Here is a 19,196-nt window from a genome sequence, read left to right as displayed (position 1 = left end):
ATTATCAGCATAACTTATTGTCAAGGGTTTATGGTAGTTGGGAAGAAGTTTTTTTAGTCTGTTGGTGTGTGCATAGATTGATCTGAAGCGCATGTCTGATGGGACAAGATGGGTGGTGTCTTTGAGGATGTTTTTGGCCTTTCTTACACAATGAGTGTTGTAGAGGTGTTCAAGTGATGGCAACTCAGTGCCAGTAATGTCTTGTGCTGTATTTACAACACACTGCAGGGCTTTGTTGGCAGCTGCTGTACCAGGTGGTCATGCAGTTTGTTAGGATGCCCACTATGGTGCATCTATGAAGGTTGACCAACAACTTTTGGGAGAGGTTGGCACTTAGCTTCCTCAGACAGTAAAGGTGTTGTGCTTTGTCTACTACCACTGAGGTGTTATCAGCTCAGGAGACATCATCTGTGATTGTGATTGTCCTGAAGTCTACAATGATTTATTTGGTCTGCAATCGGAATAAGTAGTGTGTCCAGCACACTTGGTCTGGAGTAGAGAGACAGCTCACTTTTGGGCTTGGCTTTGCACATGTGATCTTATCAAGAATGTGTCCTTGGTGCTTAAGATTTACGAAAAGAACAATTTTCTGCTTTTCCCACAGCCGACAGCTGTTCAATAAGAACCATTCGTTCAGCAGGAGCTGTTGGCCCACAACTCCCCCCACATACAGAGGTCTGACTGTTTATTGTCTTCCTGTTTAGAGCAATCACTATTGTTTGTTTAACACCTAATCCAAATCGGAAAGTGATGTCCATCATCATAACTAAAATGATAAACTGTAACTCATCAACTGTTTTCTTCCTCTTGCATAATTTTTAATATTAGGCATACCTGAAAAATGCAAATGAACTGCAGACATATAGGTGGGCAATCACAAGTGATGACTTCCAACCATTATTATCAGCAGATAATGTCTGATATGTGCGGGGGTGGGGGTTAGGTTATGTAGCCAGCATTTTATATATACTTCATCTTTTTTCTTAATTCAAATGTAATATATATGCATGTTTTCTTTATTCATAGCTAATTATAATTATTAAATTCACGGTGTAGTTTACTGTTTCAGTGCACTAACGTCATTTAATACAATAACGTTTATTCTTAAACTGTAAAATATCCATTAGCTACATATCTTTGTCACAAGTGTTTGATAACCACGTTTAAGGGATTGTTAATAAAACAAAAAGGGGGTTTATGTATGTATTTTGTACATATAACATTATGAGCCAATATATCGAAATCAGGATTTCTTTTGCTCCCTGACATCGGTAACGGCTTCGGCCCTTAAATCCAGTATTGGTCGGGCCCTAATACCCATCATTGTTTATTCATCCTCTGATTTATATCAAGGAAAATAAGGAAAATGGAGAATAAAAGATGCTCAACTCAGATGGACTTTTTTTTGTCATTTATTCCGCATACAGGTGTTTTGGAAACAAAATAAGTGGAGAGACCACCTGTCTCACCTCAACATGTTTAATTAATGCTCATCATTATAAACGCACACAAAAGAGGATGAGATGACAACAGTGACAAAACACAATGAAACATAAGTCCAATAAACAAAAACACATGTAAAAAGTTTAACCAATGACAACATACAACCCAGGAGAACACACAAGACAGTGTGACGTTGTCACACAGGGGGAATTGTTGGAATAGTTAAAAAAAAAAAAAGGTGAAGGTGTCAAAGAGGAGAAACAATCTCAATCAAGTTAAGCACAGAACGCAGGGCTGCATCAGAGATTTAGAGAAAATATAAAAGGAAAAAATATAATAGCACTCAAGGAGATAAGAGAGACATTCATTGATTTACTGAACAACAATCAAATCAGATGTCTTTCTTCCTTTTACACTACTTTTTAAATCAGGTTTGAAAACAGCAATGAAGAACAAGTAATGAGGAGAGCAAAAATAACATTCACAGAGGAAAATGCAGAACACCTGATTTTTTTTTTTTTTTTTTTAAGCACACACGACTCCTCAGAGTTACACTCCTATGTCCAAGGATCACAAGTTGTTCAAGGTTAACTTTTATTTGTAAAATCACTCTTCAGTTATGTTGGAACAGCTTCTTGCCAAAGCTCTCCCAGTGTATAGCCTTTTTTTAATAAGAAGTGAACATTAATAGTGTGGGGTTTCACTTTAAATCTGACCTTTTATGTTTAATCAATGGGTTACAGTATAATAAGTTGCCAAACGGAGGGAGCTGGGAAGTGACTATATATTCTTACAGTGGAAGTAAATGCTCTCCATCAGTTTTAAACTGCTTTGGTGTTGTGGATGAAGATATGGAATAATACATCAACACATAAGCATGTTTAAAAAAAAACAAAACCATTCAAAATCAACAGGGACTTGGTGAAGAGGAGGATATTTATGGGCTGGCTGCTGCGGACACAGGAGCACTTTAATGGGATAAATGTTTTAAATGAGGAAAATTCGGTGGGAGGAACAGTGAAAAGACTTGTGGTGTGCAGTCTGTGCAGGTCTGCAACCATCTGGAGTGATGCATTATTTCATGCATCTCTTTCAGTCATTCACCTTTAAGCCTACAATCTTATTAAAAAAAAAAGAAATCAACTGAGGTACTTTTACATAAAGAATCACATAATCAAAGCAGAAAGAAAATACTAACATGCAGGTGTGGAAGTTTTTGAAATAAAAAGCGCAGGGTAGCAAAAATATCGATTGATACGTTTTATTTCAATTGGATTTTATTCATATAATGCAGCAAATTTTAATCACAATCATTAAAAAAGAAAAGAAAGGCTCCTGTAGAAATTTCATTAAAAAGGAGCCTTTGTAGATTACCGATGCAAGACCAGGACAGGCTGCATTGTTCTGTCATGGGGTGGTAGGTTAGTGTGGTGGATGTGTTGATGGGAAACCAGCTGCTCCAGTTCTGAAACCACTTAAAAAACAGCGCTCACTGCACCTGAGCAAGACTGTGTGGGATCATACCACGCTAACTCTAGTGGAGTTATACGGTCAGTATGGTCACAAACAGAATCAGGTATGGTGTATTTCTTACAAACTGAAACAGCAATGCAAGAGGGAGAGGCGTGGCAGTGGAAGCAATGGAGGATGTGACAGCTGAAAAAAGGGAAAGATAAAGCAAAATGAGGTAAGAATGGAGTAAAAGTGGGATCAGGATGGAGGCGACAGGTTTTAAATAAATCCAAAGGGAATGTTCTGTGTGAGTCAGTGTTTCTCCCTCCGAAGGCTAAGACTTGTAAGTGCTAGCACTTAATTATGTTATCAAATCAGTGTGTCTGACAGATCTGTTTTCAGTTTGAGTGTCATTAGCTTGGACTGCATGAGAAGCAGATGTTTGTTTTAGAAGTGTGGATCCAATCTTTACCGTGAAAATGTGAGTGCGTGTTCATGCGTGTGTTTGTTATCTTGTCAATGTGTGTGGAAGAAGGGGGGTGCTCATGGCTGTTTCCTGTGGGAGAATGGCAGATTGGAGGGGGGACAGGGGGGTGGAGGTCAGTGTCTCAGGGGGTCACAGTAGGGATGAGGTGAGGTCAGATCCGGGGCAAATACTTCTTAATAAATTCCTTTACAGCCTCCATCTCCTGCAGGAGAGAAAAAAAATGATGTTGGTACAGTGGACTAATAAATGGAAGTGGAAAAATAAAATAACTGTTTGTCTACAAAATTAAGGGGAGAAAACAGTTTTTAAGATGATCTTAAGTAAGGAAAAGTCTAGTTGTTGAGTTGAAAAGTAGGAGGAATTATTTCAGCCGAACAAATTTCTAGAAATCAAAAGTCAGTTCACTTTCTGCAGATAGATGAATGGCAGGTGAAGCCGTGTGTAGGCATGATAATAATAATAAACTTCAAATTTTCTTTATTTATTAACATTTACAGAAAAAGAGGGAATAATTAAACAGCAAATTAAATCAAACACAGATATCATTAAACATAATAGTGGCCAGAGTGGGATGATAAAGTGCATGAAACATTAATTAATGCTTTCCTATAAAAGTATGTATTAAGAGGAGTTTTAAAGACACTGAAGATGTAGCCTGTCTGATCTTAGTAGGCAGAGCTTTTAGTGTCATCCATCACATCACAAAGAACAGAAAAATCATGACTTCTTAATTATAAAGTTGTCCATTAACACAAAGTACTGATACATTATCCAGGAGACTGCTGGGCTTCGATGTTGAGGAACATCGAGCAGAACCTGAAAACTTCTGGAACAAGGTGCTCCTTCTATACTCACAATATTTCAACATTTGAATCTGTGTTAAGCAATATTTTTGATATGGACACTAAATCGAATGAACTCTAATGACGTTTGACTCAAAAATCTCTTAATGCAGCTTTAATTATGATGAGAGTATCTGTTTGTTTGTATTCATTTTGAAAAACTGAATCCTGGTGGATGAAATTAGGACTTTACACTAATCAACAGGAGAAACTAAACTTTAATATGAATCCAAATATACATGAACACACTCAGTAGTAAGGTTACCTGAGGACAGGAGGAGTGTTGGACATCTGGGTAGGTTTTGAAGGTGATCATCTGAGGGTTGACTATTGATTTGAGTTTTTCTGCCGTCATGGCACCAAATTGCACCGGGATCATTGGGTCCATCTCACCGTGGCACTGCAAGATGGGGATATTCTTGTGGCCGCTTGACGCCTGCAGAGCAGAGACGACACAGACTGTGACTGTGGTCAACATTAAGACAGATTTTCAGAGTTTTCCTCCCCAATACAACAATCTTTACGGTGGATAGATCCAAGAAAGCTCATCTTTTGGAAAACAATGACAGAAATGACAACTTTTATGTCACCTATAATCCTGGATAGTTCATCATACAATAAAAGCTGTATTTATTTATCAGATGTGATCATAAAACAGTCATTGATTTGTCTGGTTAACAAGTACGACTACTAGATCAAATCAGTGCTATTCTGCTTGTCCAGACAGAAACAAAGAAGTATGATAAAGACAATGATTACATAATGTGTTCAGTGTTAAAACTGTGTCTAAATACACAGCCTTGAAGTGATAATGGAGGTAAGGTGGAGACAGAACGGAGGTTTAACCATCAGAGTAACCAGACTCTCAGATGTTGGCTGTGACAGACCGTTTGTCAACTGAATGAGAAAGAAATATTTTCTCCTTTTTACTTGGTTAAGCAATTAGTGTGGAGAGTGTTTTTTACATGTGAACACTGTTTTTGGTTTTAGCCAATTTGGGTGTGGAAGTAATCTTTAAGCCTTCCTCTCAAAAATATTTCAGGACTTTTGAAAACACTCTTCTTTGAATGACTTTTTGTCTTTTATGTTTTTTCCACAAAAAAGTTCAGAGTTAGAAATAATTTGTATGACATTGAGTCCTCCTCCAATGAAAAATCCTGAATCTATGCATATACAAATACTTTTCATTTCCAAAGTTTAACTGCTGGACACAAGATGTCTCCAACTTGAACTGAAAAGTCTATTTTTGAGTGTTTGTGCACTGAGGACTTCAAGTTCCCACATCACGCTTGTGAAAGCTGTATACTGGACCACGGCTGGCTTCAAACTAAATGTGATAAATCATGCTCATGTATTAAACTCAAATTAAAGGTGAACACCAAGACACGTTCCCTTCAACAGATGAATGTGAAAACAAACAGCACATACATCATTCTGCACAGTGAAGCTCAAACATCCAGTTGTCAAAAACTCATTATTCATCACTTCAGGCAGCGTGATATGAAAAATTTTAAAGTCATCTACAGCGAGGAACTACTTCAGTAGAGAAATTAAAGGCAGTCCATCTAATACATAAAAAAGCTGGAATTAAGGAGGCAGAAGAACCATAAAACTTGTAAAAAAGTGTGACTCTACCGATGGGAAACTCCTGTGAAGTGGAAGCCAGCAGCTGAGGGCCACAACACCAGCCAACTGATGCTGGCAGGTCAAGGCGGTGTACAAGGACAAGGCCCCACCCTGAGGAGAGACAGAGAGAGAGAAAAAAAGAGAAGAAAATAAGTTTATTATATGTATTAACAAGCATTTTCTAATATACTGTGCTGCAAATATGAACATCAAAGAAAACTAAGATGTGAAATTGTACCTGAGAGAAGCCACCGAGTATTATACGGTGTGGGGGGATGCCGTTTTTAGCCTCATGTTCGATGATGGCGTTGACTACAGGAAAACAACAAGGATTATGTGTTATTCAATGGAAATAATCCACATAATGCAGATTGTTAAATAAACCATCAGATGTCATGTATTCGGGGTGATTTTATGATGCTAATGCTAAAATGCTCATTTGGCTTGGTGAATGGAGGCAAGACAAATTTCTGTCATACTTAAAAAGCCAGGGTTTTTTGTTTTTTGGGAGTTTTTTTTTTTTTTTTTACCAGTTTAAGCTTCTCTCCATTTAGCTTCCTGTTACTTTCAGGACTGATTTCTATATTCATAGGGGTTGTTATGCCCTCTGACCACTGGGAGGAGCTTCAGATCTTCAAAACATTTCTGGCAGTTTCAGGGTCAGTGCTGAAAACTAAACGCCAACAGAAACTAGTTTGTTCAAAAGGGTTAGGATATCAGGATGAAGAGTCTGCCGGCACAGAGAGGGGCTAGACGTGATAATCATACACATAGGGGAAACACATTCATGGTGTTACAACTGAGTTTTGCACAGCAGGCCAATTTCTATATTAAGATGGTGTGATGGTGGGTTGTGAGTTTTGGAAAAAGCCTCACCTTTCCAAAGCTGGGAAGGTGTTTGAGAAAGAGGATTTCAGACACTGTTTGACATTCCAACAAGCCCTCATAACCTGGATTGGACCCTTTTTCAAGATCAAAAGCTCAGCCCACGTTCAGACTGGCATCAACACTTTGAGAAAAATGTCCTTCACTTATTTGAATGGAGGTCAGTGTGGCACCTACAAAGGGCCACAATGTAATTCAGTGTCTTTTCTCCCGTGCCATAAAATAGGTTCAAGTGGACATTCCTCGTAGATTCCTTGTCACGTGAACAGTGTGATGCTACTGTTTATCTCCCGAACGTGGCAATGAAAAAAAAGTAATTGCTGCTGTAATAACTTTGCAGAGTTGGGGAATCCTGTCCCAGAGTTTTATAAATTGTGCTGTTTTGATGCAGGCCTGTTTTCAGCCTGTACATCCACTAAAAGGTGATGGTGACGTTGTCTCAGAGAAGCCAAGTTTACACCTTTAAAAACCAGCTGAAAACCAACTTGTCTTCTTTGGCTTTTCCCTAATTAAAACTTTACAATTTGTGGTTTGTACACTTTATTCTCCTTTTATAAATTATTTACTTATCATGATTTCTTTATTTATTTCCCTCTTTTTCATTCTCTAAGGCACATCATAATTTTTGTTTTGAAAAGTGCTTCTTGAAAAAAAGTTTGCCTATTTGCTTCAGAATACCATTTTACCTGGTCTGATGTTATCTGAAGCTAATTTATGTCAAATGTTAACATATACAATATTTTTCAAAGTCCTTACAAAGTTGATAATTTAGAGGTACAACATCTTCATCTTTCAGTGATTAGACTGGTCAGACTGGGCTCTACTAGGAGAGACAGAAATCTGTTTTTCAGAGGATCTTTCTGGCGTGCTTTCCTTCATCTGCTAATCAACAGCAGAGAGTGACAGGAAACAGGAGGGGAAGTGTGGAGTAACATGTGATGAAAGTCCCTAGCCAGAATCTAACTGGAACAGACCTTTCAAGCTGAGAGCGTCGCAGCCACTACAGGCAGCACTGATGCACAGAAATACAGACATACAGAAATACCATTCTATGACATTAAACACTCACTGCTGTCTGCTGCCTTCTTGATTCCAGATTCGTCTTCTGGGGAGTCGGGGCTGAGACCCATGAGGTCAAACCTGCACACATGCAGAGGCCAGCGTGTAAAGAAATCAATAGATATAATCACAGTATTGTCACTGGCAATATGGGAGCCTATTGTGGTTTCCAGGGAAACAATAGCATCCAGTGTTGAGCTAAAAGGCTGTCTCTTTCATCACGCCAACTCACCACGCGGGCATATTCATCTTCATGTTGAGAGTGACGGGGATTCGGGGCCTGCGGGGGGGCGGGGGGGAGAGAGAACATGACAGTCACCAGCAGCCAGCAGCTGAATGTGAGTGAAATGATTTATTCGCTCTGCCAAACAGGATTGGAGATAAACTACTGAGTTCAAGCTGCTTTTGCATTCTGGACTAAAAACAAACAAAAAAAAAGCTATTAGTTTTTTACCGCACAAAGAATAAAGATGTTAGTTCTCCTTCCTGCTGATAAGTGACAGTCATGGAAGCATAAAATATGACAGACGGATGAGAGAGGAAAAATGACTTACGCGTGGGGGCAGATGAACTTGACGTGCGGCAGCTGGATCTGCGTCAAAGTGTCTGCCCACCCATGCCTGACAGAAAACACAGAAAGCACTCCTTTGTTTCTAATCCAGTTTCAGCAGAATTACTGATACACAGAGCATCACTCCCAGATGCATTACCGCTTAGTGCAGTGCAGTATACAGTATCATAGTGGCTCGTTACAAATGTCTGTGTCTGAGATACACTTCAACAGAAAAACACTCAAAAAAGGCCATTTTATTTATATGCACTGACACAGCACGTTAATTTCAGTACCAAACATCTCATTAAAGTGAGTCACCCGAAACAAAGTACTTATTTAAGTACTTGTTAAATGAGTCATTCATGGAGTTGCAAGCAGTGTATCATCAATGTGGGCATAAATTATCCCATTTACACTTTGCCACTTTGTACATTTCGAGCTGATTACGTATGTTCTTTTTTTTTAAATTAAAAAAAAGAAAGAAAAAAGGACAAGAAAGAAAGTGTTAATACAATCAGGATCTTACTTGATAAAAAATAAAAAGTACTGAGGTAATGAGTCCACCAGCACAACTTAAGTCTCCAAAAAAACTATTATAGTAGTAGTATTTGTTTTTAGAAAAGAAAAATCCCCATATTTCCACATATTACCTATTTATTTAACTTTAACTTTTGAATTCCATCTTTTATGATTTCTGCTCTCAAAGTCTTTCACTGAAGAATGAACGTTCTCACATGCAGAAATTACAACATCACTCACCCTGTGTCTCCCAAACCATGAAGGAAGATCACCTGTAACAGATAAAAACAGAAGGTAAGACTTTCAGAAATTATAACTCAATCACAGATACAGTGGTGTTGGCATACATGTTGTCCAATATGTGTGAATATGTACATGTAAACACTACCGGTCAAAAGTTTTAGAACACCCCTATTTTTCCTGTTTTTTATTGAAATTCCAGCAGTTCAAGTCCAATGAATAGCTTGAAATGGTACAAAGGTAAGTGGTGAACTGCCAAAGGTTAAAAGGTCAGGTTACCCAAAACGGAAAAAAACAAAAACACATAACAATGTACAGTCTCCTTCACCATCAAAAAGCACTCAGAAACTGGGGAAACTCTGAAAGGAAGAGGTCTGGCAGACCCAAAGCCACAACAGAGTCAGAAGACAAGTTTCTGAGAGTCAACAGCTTGCGTGATAGGTGGCTCACACGACAACAGCTTCAAGCACAGCTTCATAGCGGTCGTAGTAAGCAAGTCTCAGTTTCAATTGTGAAGAGAAGACTTGGAGTTGCAGGTTTGAGAGGACATCAGAATAAGAAGAAGAGGCTTGCCTGGGCCATGAAAGACCACCAATGGACTACTGAAGACTGGAAGAAGGTGTGATGGACTGATGAATCAAAATTTTAAATATTCTTTTCATCACGCAGGAGTTTTGTACGCCGTCGAGTAGGCAAAAGGATGGTTCCTCAGTGTGTGACATTAACTGTCAAATATGGAGGAGGAAGCATGATGGTCTGGGGCTGTTTTTCTGGATCCAGGGTGGGCTACCACAGCATTCTGCAGCGCCATGCAGTACCCTTTGGTATGCACGTAGGTGGTCAGGGGTTCATCCTACAGCAAGATAATAATGACCTAAACACAAGTCCAAGCTATGTTATAAATACAGAATTATTATGTATATTTGATCCTTTTTCATAATTCAAGTTTCATATAGGTATGGGTACATGTTTTAATTTATAGGTATTTATAATTAAATCATCAGTGAAGTTTACTGTTTCAGTGCACTTATTTCATTTTGTACAATTAAGTTTATAGTTAGAGTGTAAAATGCCTCCATTACATATCTTTCTCACAAGTGTTTTTTTTTAAGATTTTGTTGGCATAGACGCCTTTATTCATCAGTAGATACATGGGAGAGAGGGGGGTGTGACATGCAGCAAAGGACCTCCGATCGGGATTTGAACCGGGGTCAGCTGCGTATATGGCATGCACTCTAACCACTGGACCACCTGCGTGCCTCTTTCTCACAAGTGTTTGATAACCACACTTGAATGATCATTGCAAAAAATGTGCATTTGTGCATTTATGTATATATATAAAAGACTATCAGCAGATGTATTGATATCAGATTTTCTTTTACTAACTAACATCAGTATCGGCATCAGCCCCAAAATTCCAGTATCATCCAGGCTCTATAAATATTCATGCTAAACTCAAAATAACTGGAAACATATCTTAACATTTCCGTCCAAATCCAGATACAAAGACGTTAAGATGTTCCTGATATTGATAGATTACACAGGAGATATTAGATGCTGAAGGGAGGAAACTTGTGATCTCCCTGTGAGCAGTACAGTATGTTCATATCCATCTTGAACTTTACAGATGACAAGAAAAAAAAAGAACCTTCTTCTGAACTTTCAGCCAATTTATCAGATTACACACCATGTACTACTGGTAAATGCGTGTACTTGTTCCAAAACACAGAAAAACAGGACCCAATCTCTCATTCTTGCCAAAATAAGCGCTCAAAGCCAGTTTGCACACACGCTACTCCCCTGCAGAGAAACTATGACAGGGAATAAAAACAATTTAGAGCCCTGGCAACACACGGCCTGTTGGCTTGAAATCAAAGATTCGGCTGTCTTCACCGAGATCAGAGAACTTTTCTTCCATGTAAGGTTGGAGACGAGGTTCAGAGCCGGATCCAGAGACAGTTTGCTTTTATTCTGGTGTTTAACTAAATCTGAAGTGTACATGACGACGGCTCAATGAAAGACGAGTTTAATTTGTACACACAGCTCCAGCTGAGCATCGATACAATGTGCCAAGTGCAGCTACAGGTGTGACTGCTCATTATGAAGGAATAATGGACGTCTGACTTGTAATATGTCAGAAAGCTCAAATATATTGGTCAAGATTGAATATGGCAGAAAATGTTCTTTTTAGGATGAAATCTGTGATCATTGCATTTAAATGCCCAATCTGCTAAGTTTTAGGGGTGTGACGAGACGAAAACACAACGATATTTCTCGCTGAAGTGAATATTGTCTTGCGATACTATAATTAAGGGGCACACAAAAAAAAACGATCGGTTTTCTATCGCTCATTTTTATAATGTCACGTGTGGATCCTCAGGTCTCTACACTGAGCCTGAAGTAGGAGCGGAGGAATCTAGCGCAGCTATGGAAGCCTAATGATGCCAAAAGTAAAATGAGTCACACTACCAAATTATAACACAATTTATATTTTGTTCTACTAGTGTATTTATGTGATACAGGATTTGTGCAATTTACTTTCATTTTTTATTAGCAATATGTTTTTTTATTAGCAATATGTTATAATTTGTGATAATTGGATTCTTTATTTAATTTATATTTATATATTAGAATTGTTTCTACTCTTTACAATTTACTTGTCTGTATTTGTGATTGTATCTATCTTTTGTATTTATGGTTGTTATTTCCATAAATACCAAAATTATCCATCTATAAAATATCTATATGGGGAAACCTTTTACAGTGCTGCATACTGCATATGATAATTATATATTTAGAAAGTAGAACTTAAGTGATTCATTACAATTCACCACGGGCTTGGAGGGGAATAGCACTAACGTATCATAACTAAATATTGGTGAAATGAACTAGTTTCGTGGCAGATAATGCGTTATATAGAGGCTGCGCTTCGGTCCCCCGTGTACTCGCATTATACGGATATACGCGGTGCAACACTGGAGCTAATTACGTCCGAACGACTCCAAATGACACCAAAGTTGTCTGGGTGAGTAAATGATTGTATTTTATACTAGAAATAAGGTCCACGGCGCACAGGTGGTCGAGTGGTTAGAGCGCATGCTATATACGCAGCCGACCCCGGTTCAAATCCTGTTGAATAAAGGCGTCTATGCCGAAAAAATCTTTAAAAAAAGAAAAGAAAAAGAAATAAGGTCCAGGTTGTAAAAAAACAGTAATTATCCTTTAAAACATATATTTCAGGTCTGTCTTATGTTAGTTTGCTTTTGAATTACGGATTGCTCCTTTAACTAAGGGCTGGGTATTTATTATTATTTATTTGGTTTTTGAAATGTTTCACAGCTCTTGCCAATATGATATCAGATTTTAGTACAAATAGCAAAATGAATTCTTGGAATCTGCAACCTCTCTGCCAGATCTCTCACACTGGTCTTTTTTTTTTTTTTAAGTATATTTTTGGGGCTTTTTGCCTTTAATGTACAGGTTAGTAGAGAGAGAGACAGGAAAAGGGAGGCAGAGAGGTAATGACACGCAGTATAGGACCGCTCGGCATGAGATTCGAACCAGGGTCACCTGTAGTGAGGACTGTAGCCTCAACACATGGCTCTACCCACTGAGCTAAACACCACCGCTCCCACACTGGTCCTTTAAATAAAGAACGTGCTGATTAATGAATGAGTCAACAAGATAACTAATCTGAGTGGACGTGAGATACTAGCATTTAACTACTTGACAGAGTGTTAGAGACACATTTCCAATCTGTGTCAGCTTTGATATAAAGCCCTTGGTGATGGTAAATGTGATGTCAAACATTATACATTCACGTCTGTCATTTTAAGACAACAAATTTAGTTATTTAGAAAAAAATCTAATCAGTATCACATGAACAATGTCAATCATACTGCTCGTTCTCATCAGATGTCTAATTTTCTCAAAAAACCCCATTGAATTTAAAGCAGAAGATTTTGATTTAAAAATGTCTACGTTGATTATTAAAATAGTTGCAGATTCATTTTTTATCCATCAGTTAATCGTTGCAGCGGTAGTATCACAATATTATCAAAAGGAGTGTCTGCTAAAAGAGGCAAACAATAAGACAGGTTTAAACACAAATAAAGGGATTAAAACTTCAGTTCACTCCTTTGGATTAATAAAAGTCTCTAAGTAAAGGAGTGTCTGGCTTCTTAAAGTGCTTTTCCTGAAAGAAATCAGCTGTAGCCAAAGTAAAGGATGTCAAGGTATTTTAGTTGTGATATCACTTTGTAATATCAAGCACAACCGGGCAGTGATCCAGGTCCACATCCCATCAGCAAAACACATGTTTGATACCAACAGCTGACTCTTTGGAAATGTCCTTGAGCCAAACGTTCACACCCCACCCAATATGAACACAAAAGCATCAGTAACACACCAAGATAAGGAAGTGAAAAGTGTGTCTGTGTGTCCTGTTGTCTAACTCACCGCTGCGGTCTCCTTCTCTCCCCCGGACACCGTCACGGCCTCAGCGAGCAGCGGCACAGACATGTTGTTGCCACACATACACTGTAAGAGGTGCTGAAGTCAGAGAGGACAGAGAAACCGGAGGTCAGCTGACTGCAGATCGGAGAGTCTGGAAGCACATATTATTGTTATTATTAAATACATAATATGTTGTCATGTGAATTTGGGCGCAAAAAAAAAGAGCTTTAAACCACGAGATGATTCACATGATGGCAGATAAAACTGGAGCTCAAACTTTACATCTTTGAATCCTGCGTTTTTGTATTGAGAGCACGCTCCCTCAAAAGGCAGTTTGTGTGTGATAAATGTTTTTAAAACTACAAAGAGACATCGGCATACACCAATAATCCACCAGGCTACTTTGCTGCTAATGAATCAGCTCCAGGCTTAAGAGTAATTTGACTGATCACATTAAATTAGAGAAGATTGTTTTCTGGTTTCTGGAGCTGCAGGACAAGAGGACTGTGAAAGCTCAATAAAGCACTCAGGGACAAATGTTCCTTTAACTTTTAAAAATCTGATTTTTTTTTGAAGTACATTTGTAGTTCCGTTTTTATTTACTCACTAAAATCTGTCTAATCAGCGTCCTCTGACTGTCCGGCTGCCAAAATCCAGATGACAGAAGACAAAAAATTTTAATAAGCTCATCTGAGTTGCATTTTATTATAACAGCTCAGAACATTGATTTTTATGCCCCGTGTTTCGACTGTCAGGCTTCACACAGACCGCCGTACGCTCCGATTGGGCGAGGCTGTTGTTGTAAATGTTCAGAAGTGGACGGGGGGGTCCATTTCCTGTGCATCTCAAGTATATAAAAATTATTTAATCTATATTTTTATTAACAGTTAATATTCAGGCATGACAATTAAACATCAATCAAAGGCTGTCAAGAGCTCTTTTTTAATTTTTTAGTAGAGATGTAAAGAACAACGTTCGGGCCACAACGAACGATTACTTTCATTAACGGCCATCATAATTTCCCGTTTAAAAAAACCTTTCTATCAATCGACTAAATGATTAATGGATTAATCTGAATTCTAGCTACCAATATTATGAAAATCATGATTCTTATAATGTATTTAAATACGTTTTTGCGTTTACAACCCCCAACTTCCTGTGTCCCCCGCACCTCTGAAACCAAACCTGCACCCGTGAAAGCAGAATAACTAAAATGTATTTTTTTAAAATGACTTAATAAAAAAATTAAAGGGCTGCAGTCTTTCTAAAAAGTCAAAAATCAAATGATAGATCATCGGGGTGTGTTCAAACTCTGAACCAGGTGGATCTTATTAAAAACAGGGGTCAGCAGTGGGATCTGTCATGTGGTTTAGGAGGCCTAAACGTTGTTTTGACATCAGCGATGACAAAGAACAGCTCCGGCTGGTTATCAGTGCGGCCATTCAGCCGTCAGACAGGAACAACAGAGCTGGACACGCCGCGTCTACACACAAACACATAATGAACCTGCTGCTGGACCTCAGTCATGAGGTATGTGTTTGTGTGTGTCGGCCGGGCAGGTTTCTGTAGTCAGCAAGTGACGAGACTCATTAACTAAATGAAACACACACCCGCCCTCCCTCCCTCCGCCCTTTTACTGTATTCGGTAAATCCGCTGCAAACATCCATCCTGCAGCACAGTGAGTCAGCTACCGATAACAGATCAGGTTGATATTTTACAGTAAAGTCGGGGCAGTAAAAGCTCATTAATGCCCTTTGACTTTTCTGGTGATGTGGGGCAACAGTAGGGGAGACGAGACGGGACAGGCGTTCTGACAGTGAGCTCCCTGATTGGTGAAATAAGCGGTGAGGAGACGGGGGAAATGTCTGAAACACAAAGGTTAATGTGTAAACCTTGAGCGGGATTATACTAGACGGGTGTTAAAATTCCACCGCCGTTATGAGTGAGCAGCTAAACGCTGCACGGTTCAGCCTGTGGCCTCGTCTGTTTGCTCTCTGGCTGGTGACAAATTATCACTTGAAGGTCATATCCGCAGTTAAAACACAAGGAAGTGGAGGGTGGACTGGAGCGATTTAGGAGTTCAAAGCGTGGACAAAAGGAGTTTGTTTTCACCCTGCACGCTGACCTTTGATAAATGAGTAATAGCTGAATAATACCTGGACAAAGTTAAACACTGAGAAACAATCTGGTGCAAAGTTTTGGGGATTTATTTAAGCATTAAAACTTTGCCAGGAGGCCGATTTCTTACATGTGTTTTCTACCATTTTAAGCTGAGAAACACCCCGCAGCCTTGTTCTGCTTTAAAAGGCCAGGTTCACCATTTTTCAAGCGTGTCTTAAAACAACAGATGAACACTGGAAGAGGGTTTTTTTTCCTCGCTGTAATCATTCCTCCTGCTCATACTGGCTGTTATATTATCTGCCACATTTACAGTCTTTTTAGCATCAAATTACCTCTTAGTGCTTCCCTGCTGAGCTACGGTGGAAGTATAGTAACAAAAAGAGGGACTTTGACACTAAAAAGACTGAAAACTATAAGATATTTACTTGATTTGCCACATTTACCCCCATCATTTACACTGTCAATGCATTATCAAGGGATCTTCTTGTGGCTAGTATGAACAGGAGGGATGATTACAGCAAGAAACCTGTTTTAATAGTCGTTCGTTGGGTTTAAAACACAAAAAACCCTTTTAAGTGAATGACAGGTACAAAATGTGACTCAGGAAATAATTAAGATGTGTATCACAAGACCTGCATTCATTTTCTAAGTCTAATTCAGTGTAGGAAGGACATTCTTTTACCAAATGTAATTTAGCTGCTCTCAAGAAAAAAGAAGAAGAGAAAAAAAAGTGAAGGCACAGATCCGGAGAGACACTGTGACTAACAGCAGAAAGCACAAGTGAAAATAAAGAGATAATAAGAAAAGACGCAGAGGAGCGCAGGAACGTTGGACAATCTGTTCAGAAAAAAAAGTAGGACAAGCTCTCTAAAAGTGGTAACATATGCAAAGAGGCGATTAATCACTTTTATACCCCCCCTCCCTTTTCTTTTTTTCCCTTTCACCTGTTATTGTTCTGCAGATTCACAATGATCCACAACCCGGAGCACCAGCATAACGCACAGTGTGGGTTTTCAATGCTTGCTCTAAGAAACAATGGCTCACTCTCTACGCTTCTGGAGGAGGCTGGTGGTTAAAAATAGTGTCACGCTGTGCACAAGCGAGTCGAGTCCAATTCAGGTTGGACCTGAAAAACAACTGAAAATAGGGCTCGTTCCAATTTACTAATTCACTTTAATTCAATCTATCACGTAATGTAATTTTCTGGCCACATACATCCTACATCCTCTGTCGGTGCTGCTAAAAAGGACGCAGCAACAACCTGCATATTTACGTTCCCTTGATTTCTTCCAATTTTCATCTACAGCAGAGCCTTCAAAAGTCACTGTTACATTTTGCAGATACAGCAGATTAATATCAATACTGTGATTTAAAACTATTTCGTAATGGAGATATTGTATCGGAATTTGTTTTTTCTTCTTTTCTCTCCCATTAATCATCTCACAACCCCTCACATTTATCTGCTGACCCTTTATAGAGGTTCCTGAACTCTTAGGTTGGGAACCACTGGACTAAACTAGCTAACTGTATATAAAGTAGTGTAAACTAGCTCCACCTCCAGCAGCTACAGCAGTAACATGCTGCTCTAACACTGATGCTACACTATTAATAATCTAATGATGTCATGTATAATAATATAATATATCAGTCAGAGGGACCAAACCACTACTTTTACTGTAATACTTTAACTACATTTAGTTGCTAATACATGTGTAGTTTTACTGAAGGCAGATTTTTCATGCAAACCTTTTTACTTTAAATTGACTATTTTTAAATTGCTGCTTTACAACTTGAGTAAAGGATCTGGGTACTTCTTCCACTTAAAGTGAGGAAGCAAGCAAGCAAGAAAAGAAAGATGCCGCTTGTGTTGCAGCCAACTTAAAGCATATCACGAGTCTCCATCCTGCATGACTCCAATTACAATAAAGTCAAACAAAAAAAAGAAAGAAAGAAAGCAGTGCTGCAGTCTGTCAAACACACAAACAGCGGGCTGCTGCACTCAGACTGCTCTCTGCTTAATGGCTACGGACGGCTGGCAAACAACGGGATAATATGCGGCAGTGAGTGGCAGGCATCCCCTCCTCCTCCTCCTCCTCCACCTCCTCCTCCTCTTCCTCACACCATACACCATACACCAGCGGCTAACCTTGCTCTCCGCCTGCTGATGGAGGTTAATGGCTCGCCTGTTAAAACACACTGCAGTCAAATGGCACCGCTAGCTTTACATTAAATGAATAAAGGAGAGGAAAGCGGCTATCGAAAAGGAAGGGGAGACAATGAATGGTTGAATGTGTTATCATCATCATTCTCAGTATAGTGAAGGCATTCAGCGGTGTGTAAAGCTCAAAGAGACAGACTGACCGCATCTCAAACGTCGGGGTTTTAATCCCGGTTTAGCTCGACACACACACACACACACACACACACACACACACACACACACACACACACACACACACACACACACACACACACACACACACACACACACACACACACACACACACACACACACACACACACACACACACACACACACACAGGAGCTAGCGTTAGTAGTAACGTCGGAGCTGCTAGCTACCGTCTCATTAACTGTATTGTCTTCTGCCGGTGTGGCCCCCTCTCTCTTTCGCCGGCCTCAAGCTAACGACACGAACCGTATTAAACCCTCAAACCCCTCCAGTTTTTTAGATGACTCCTTTAGCGACAAACTGACACCGAGAGGAGTCACTTTGGAGCGCGATAAAGTGGTTAAAAAATGACAAATCGCGGCCCGCTAGCTAAAACAGATTCATACACTCACCGCTTGCTGTCCCAGTTCACGACGGAACGGAACTTCCGCTACTGTCCGCACACAGGAGAGGGGTGGGCGGGGGTGTGTGCGTAATGACGTCACATAAGACCACGCCCACTACAGATCCCTATCCCTACATAGTTTGTTGTTTTATTAGCTAATATAAGTAAGAGGTTGATCTTTTTTCTTTTTTAAAATTTGTTTTTGTTTCTTTCTTTCTTTGGTTGTTCTTTCTTGTTGTTTTGTAGGTTTTGTTTACCATTTACTTGTGCTTTTTTTTTAATGAATTTGAATATCCACACTTTTGTGATGACCTTGCTAATTGCTTGCTTAATTGCTGTATTAGTTATCTTATTTATTTTTAATTTACCAAGATGTGTCTTTGTCTGTTGTCATGTCATGTCTGTGTTTGCAATGGAGCTGCTGATGGACGCAAGAAAAATGTCAGACCTGTATGACCATATCATACCTATCTACTTATTGTGTTGTACTCTCTGGGTGATACACTTAATCACATAAAAAGAAAAGGATTGTGTTTTTTTCTTACTTATAAAGTAAGAAAAAAATAATATGATCTTTTTTGGGCCAAGTATATATTTACACATACAAAGGATTTGACTCAGGTTAAGTGGCTCTCAATCTCCAGAGATATACACAAGCAGTGGATGACTGTATACAGGTAAAACAGCTTTTAATGTGGACTGTAAACAGGATTTTTG

At 39.1% G+C, this 19,196-nt stretch overlaps 1 protein-coding gene across 2 annotated transcripts; it reads right to left on the bottom strand.

Annotated features, from left to right (window-relative positions):
- Window positions 1–1,396: 1,396 nt before the first annotated feature.
- On the bottom strand, window positions 1,397–18,523 carry lypla2 (lysophospholipase 2). Of its 2 annotated transcripts, none has more exons than XM_053334933.1 (10): window positions 18,487–18,523; window positions 13,565–13,712; window positions 9,107–9,138; window positions 8,349–8,414; window positions 8,027–8,074; window positions 7,805–7,875; window positions 6,089–6,162; window positions 5,860–5,961; window positions 4,490–4,660; window positions 1,397–3,584 (listed from the first exon to the last, which is right to left on the bottom strand). In XM_053334933.1, the coding sequence occupies exons 2-10, from the start codon at window positions 13,640–13,642 to the stop codon at window positions 3,534–3,536; spliced, it is 693 nt and encodes a 230-aa protein (XP_053190908.1). In that variant the 5' UTR covers window positions 13,643–13,712; window positions 18,487–18,523; the 3' UTR covers window positions 1,397–3,533. The 2 variants fall into 2 exon arrangements, with proteins under 2 accessions (XP_053190908.1, XP_053190909.1); XM_053334934.1 differs by having other exon boundaries at window positions 13,565–13,657; window positions 18,487–18,495.
- Window positions 18,524–19,196: the final 673 nt, after the last annotated feature.

This window comes from Scomber japonicus, chromosome 15, assembly GCF_027409825.1.
Source record: "Scomber japonicus isolate fScoJap1 chromosome 15, fScoJap1.pri, whole genome shotgun sequence".
NCBI classification, from domain to species: domain Eukaryota; kingdom Metazoa; phylum Chordata; class Actinopteri; order Scombriformes; family Scombridae; genus Scomber; species Scomber japonicus.
The sequence above is the reverse complement of the archived record's forward strand: the minus strand, read 5'-3'. Positions and strand labels throughout refer to the sequence as shown.

Excerpts from the sequence above, each read along its gene's own strand:
- lypla2 (XM_053334933.1), bottom strand. The coding sequence starts at position 13,642 with ATGTGTGGCAACAACATGTCTGTGCCGCTGCTCGCTGAGGCCGTGACG. Across the intron at positions 9,139-13,564 it reads GAGAGAAGGAGACCGCAGCG|GTGATCTTCCTTCATGGTTT; the intron begins GTGAGTTAGACA and ends TATCTGTTACAG. Across the intron at positions 8,415-9,106 it reads CATGGTTTGGGAGACACAGG|GCATGGGTGGGCAGACACTT; the intron begins GTGAGTGATGTT and ends GTTTTCTGTCAG.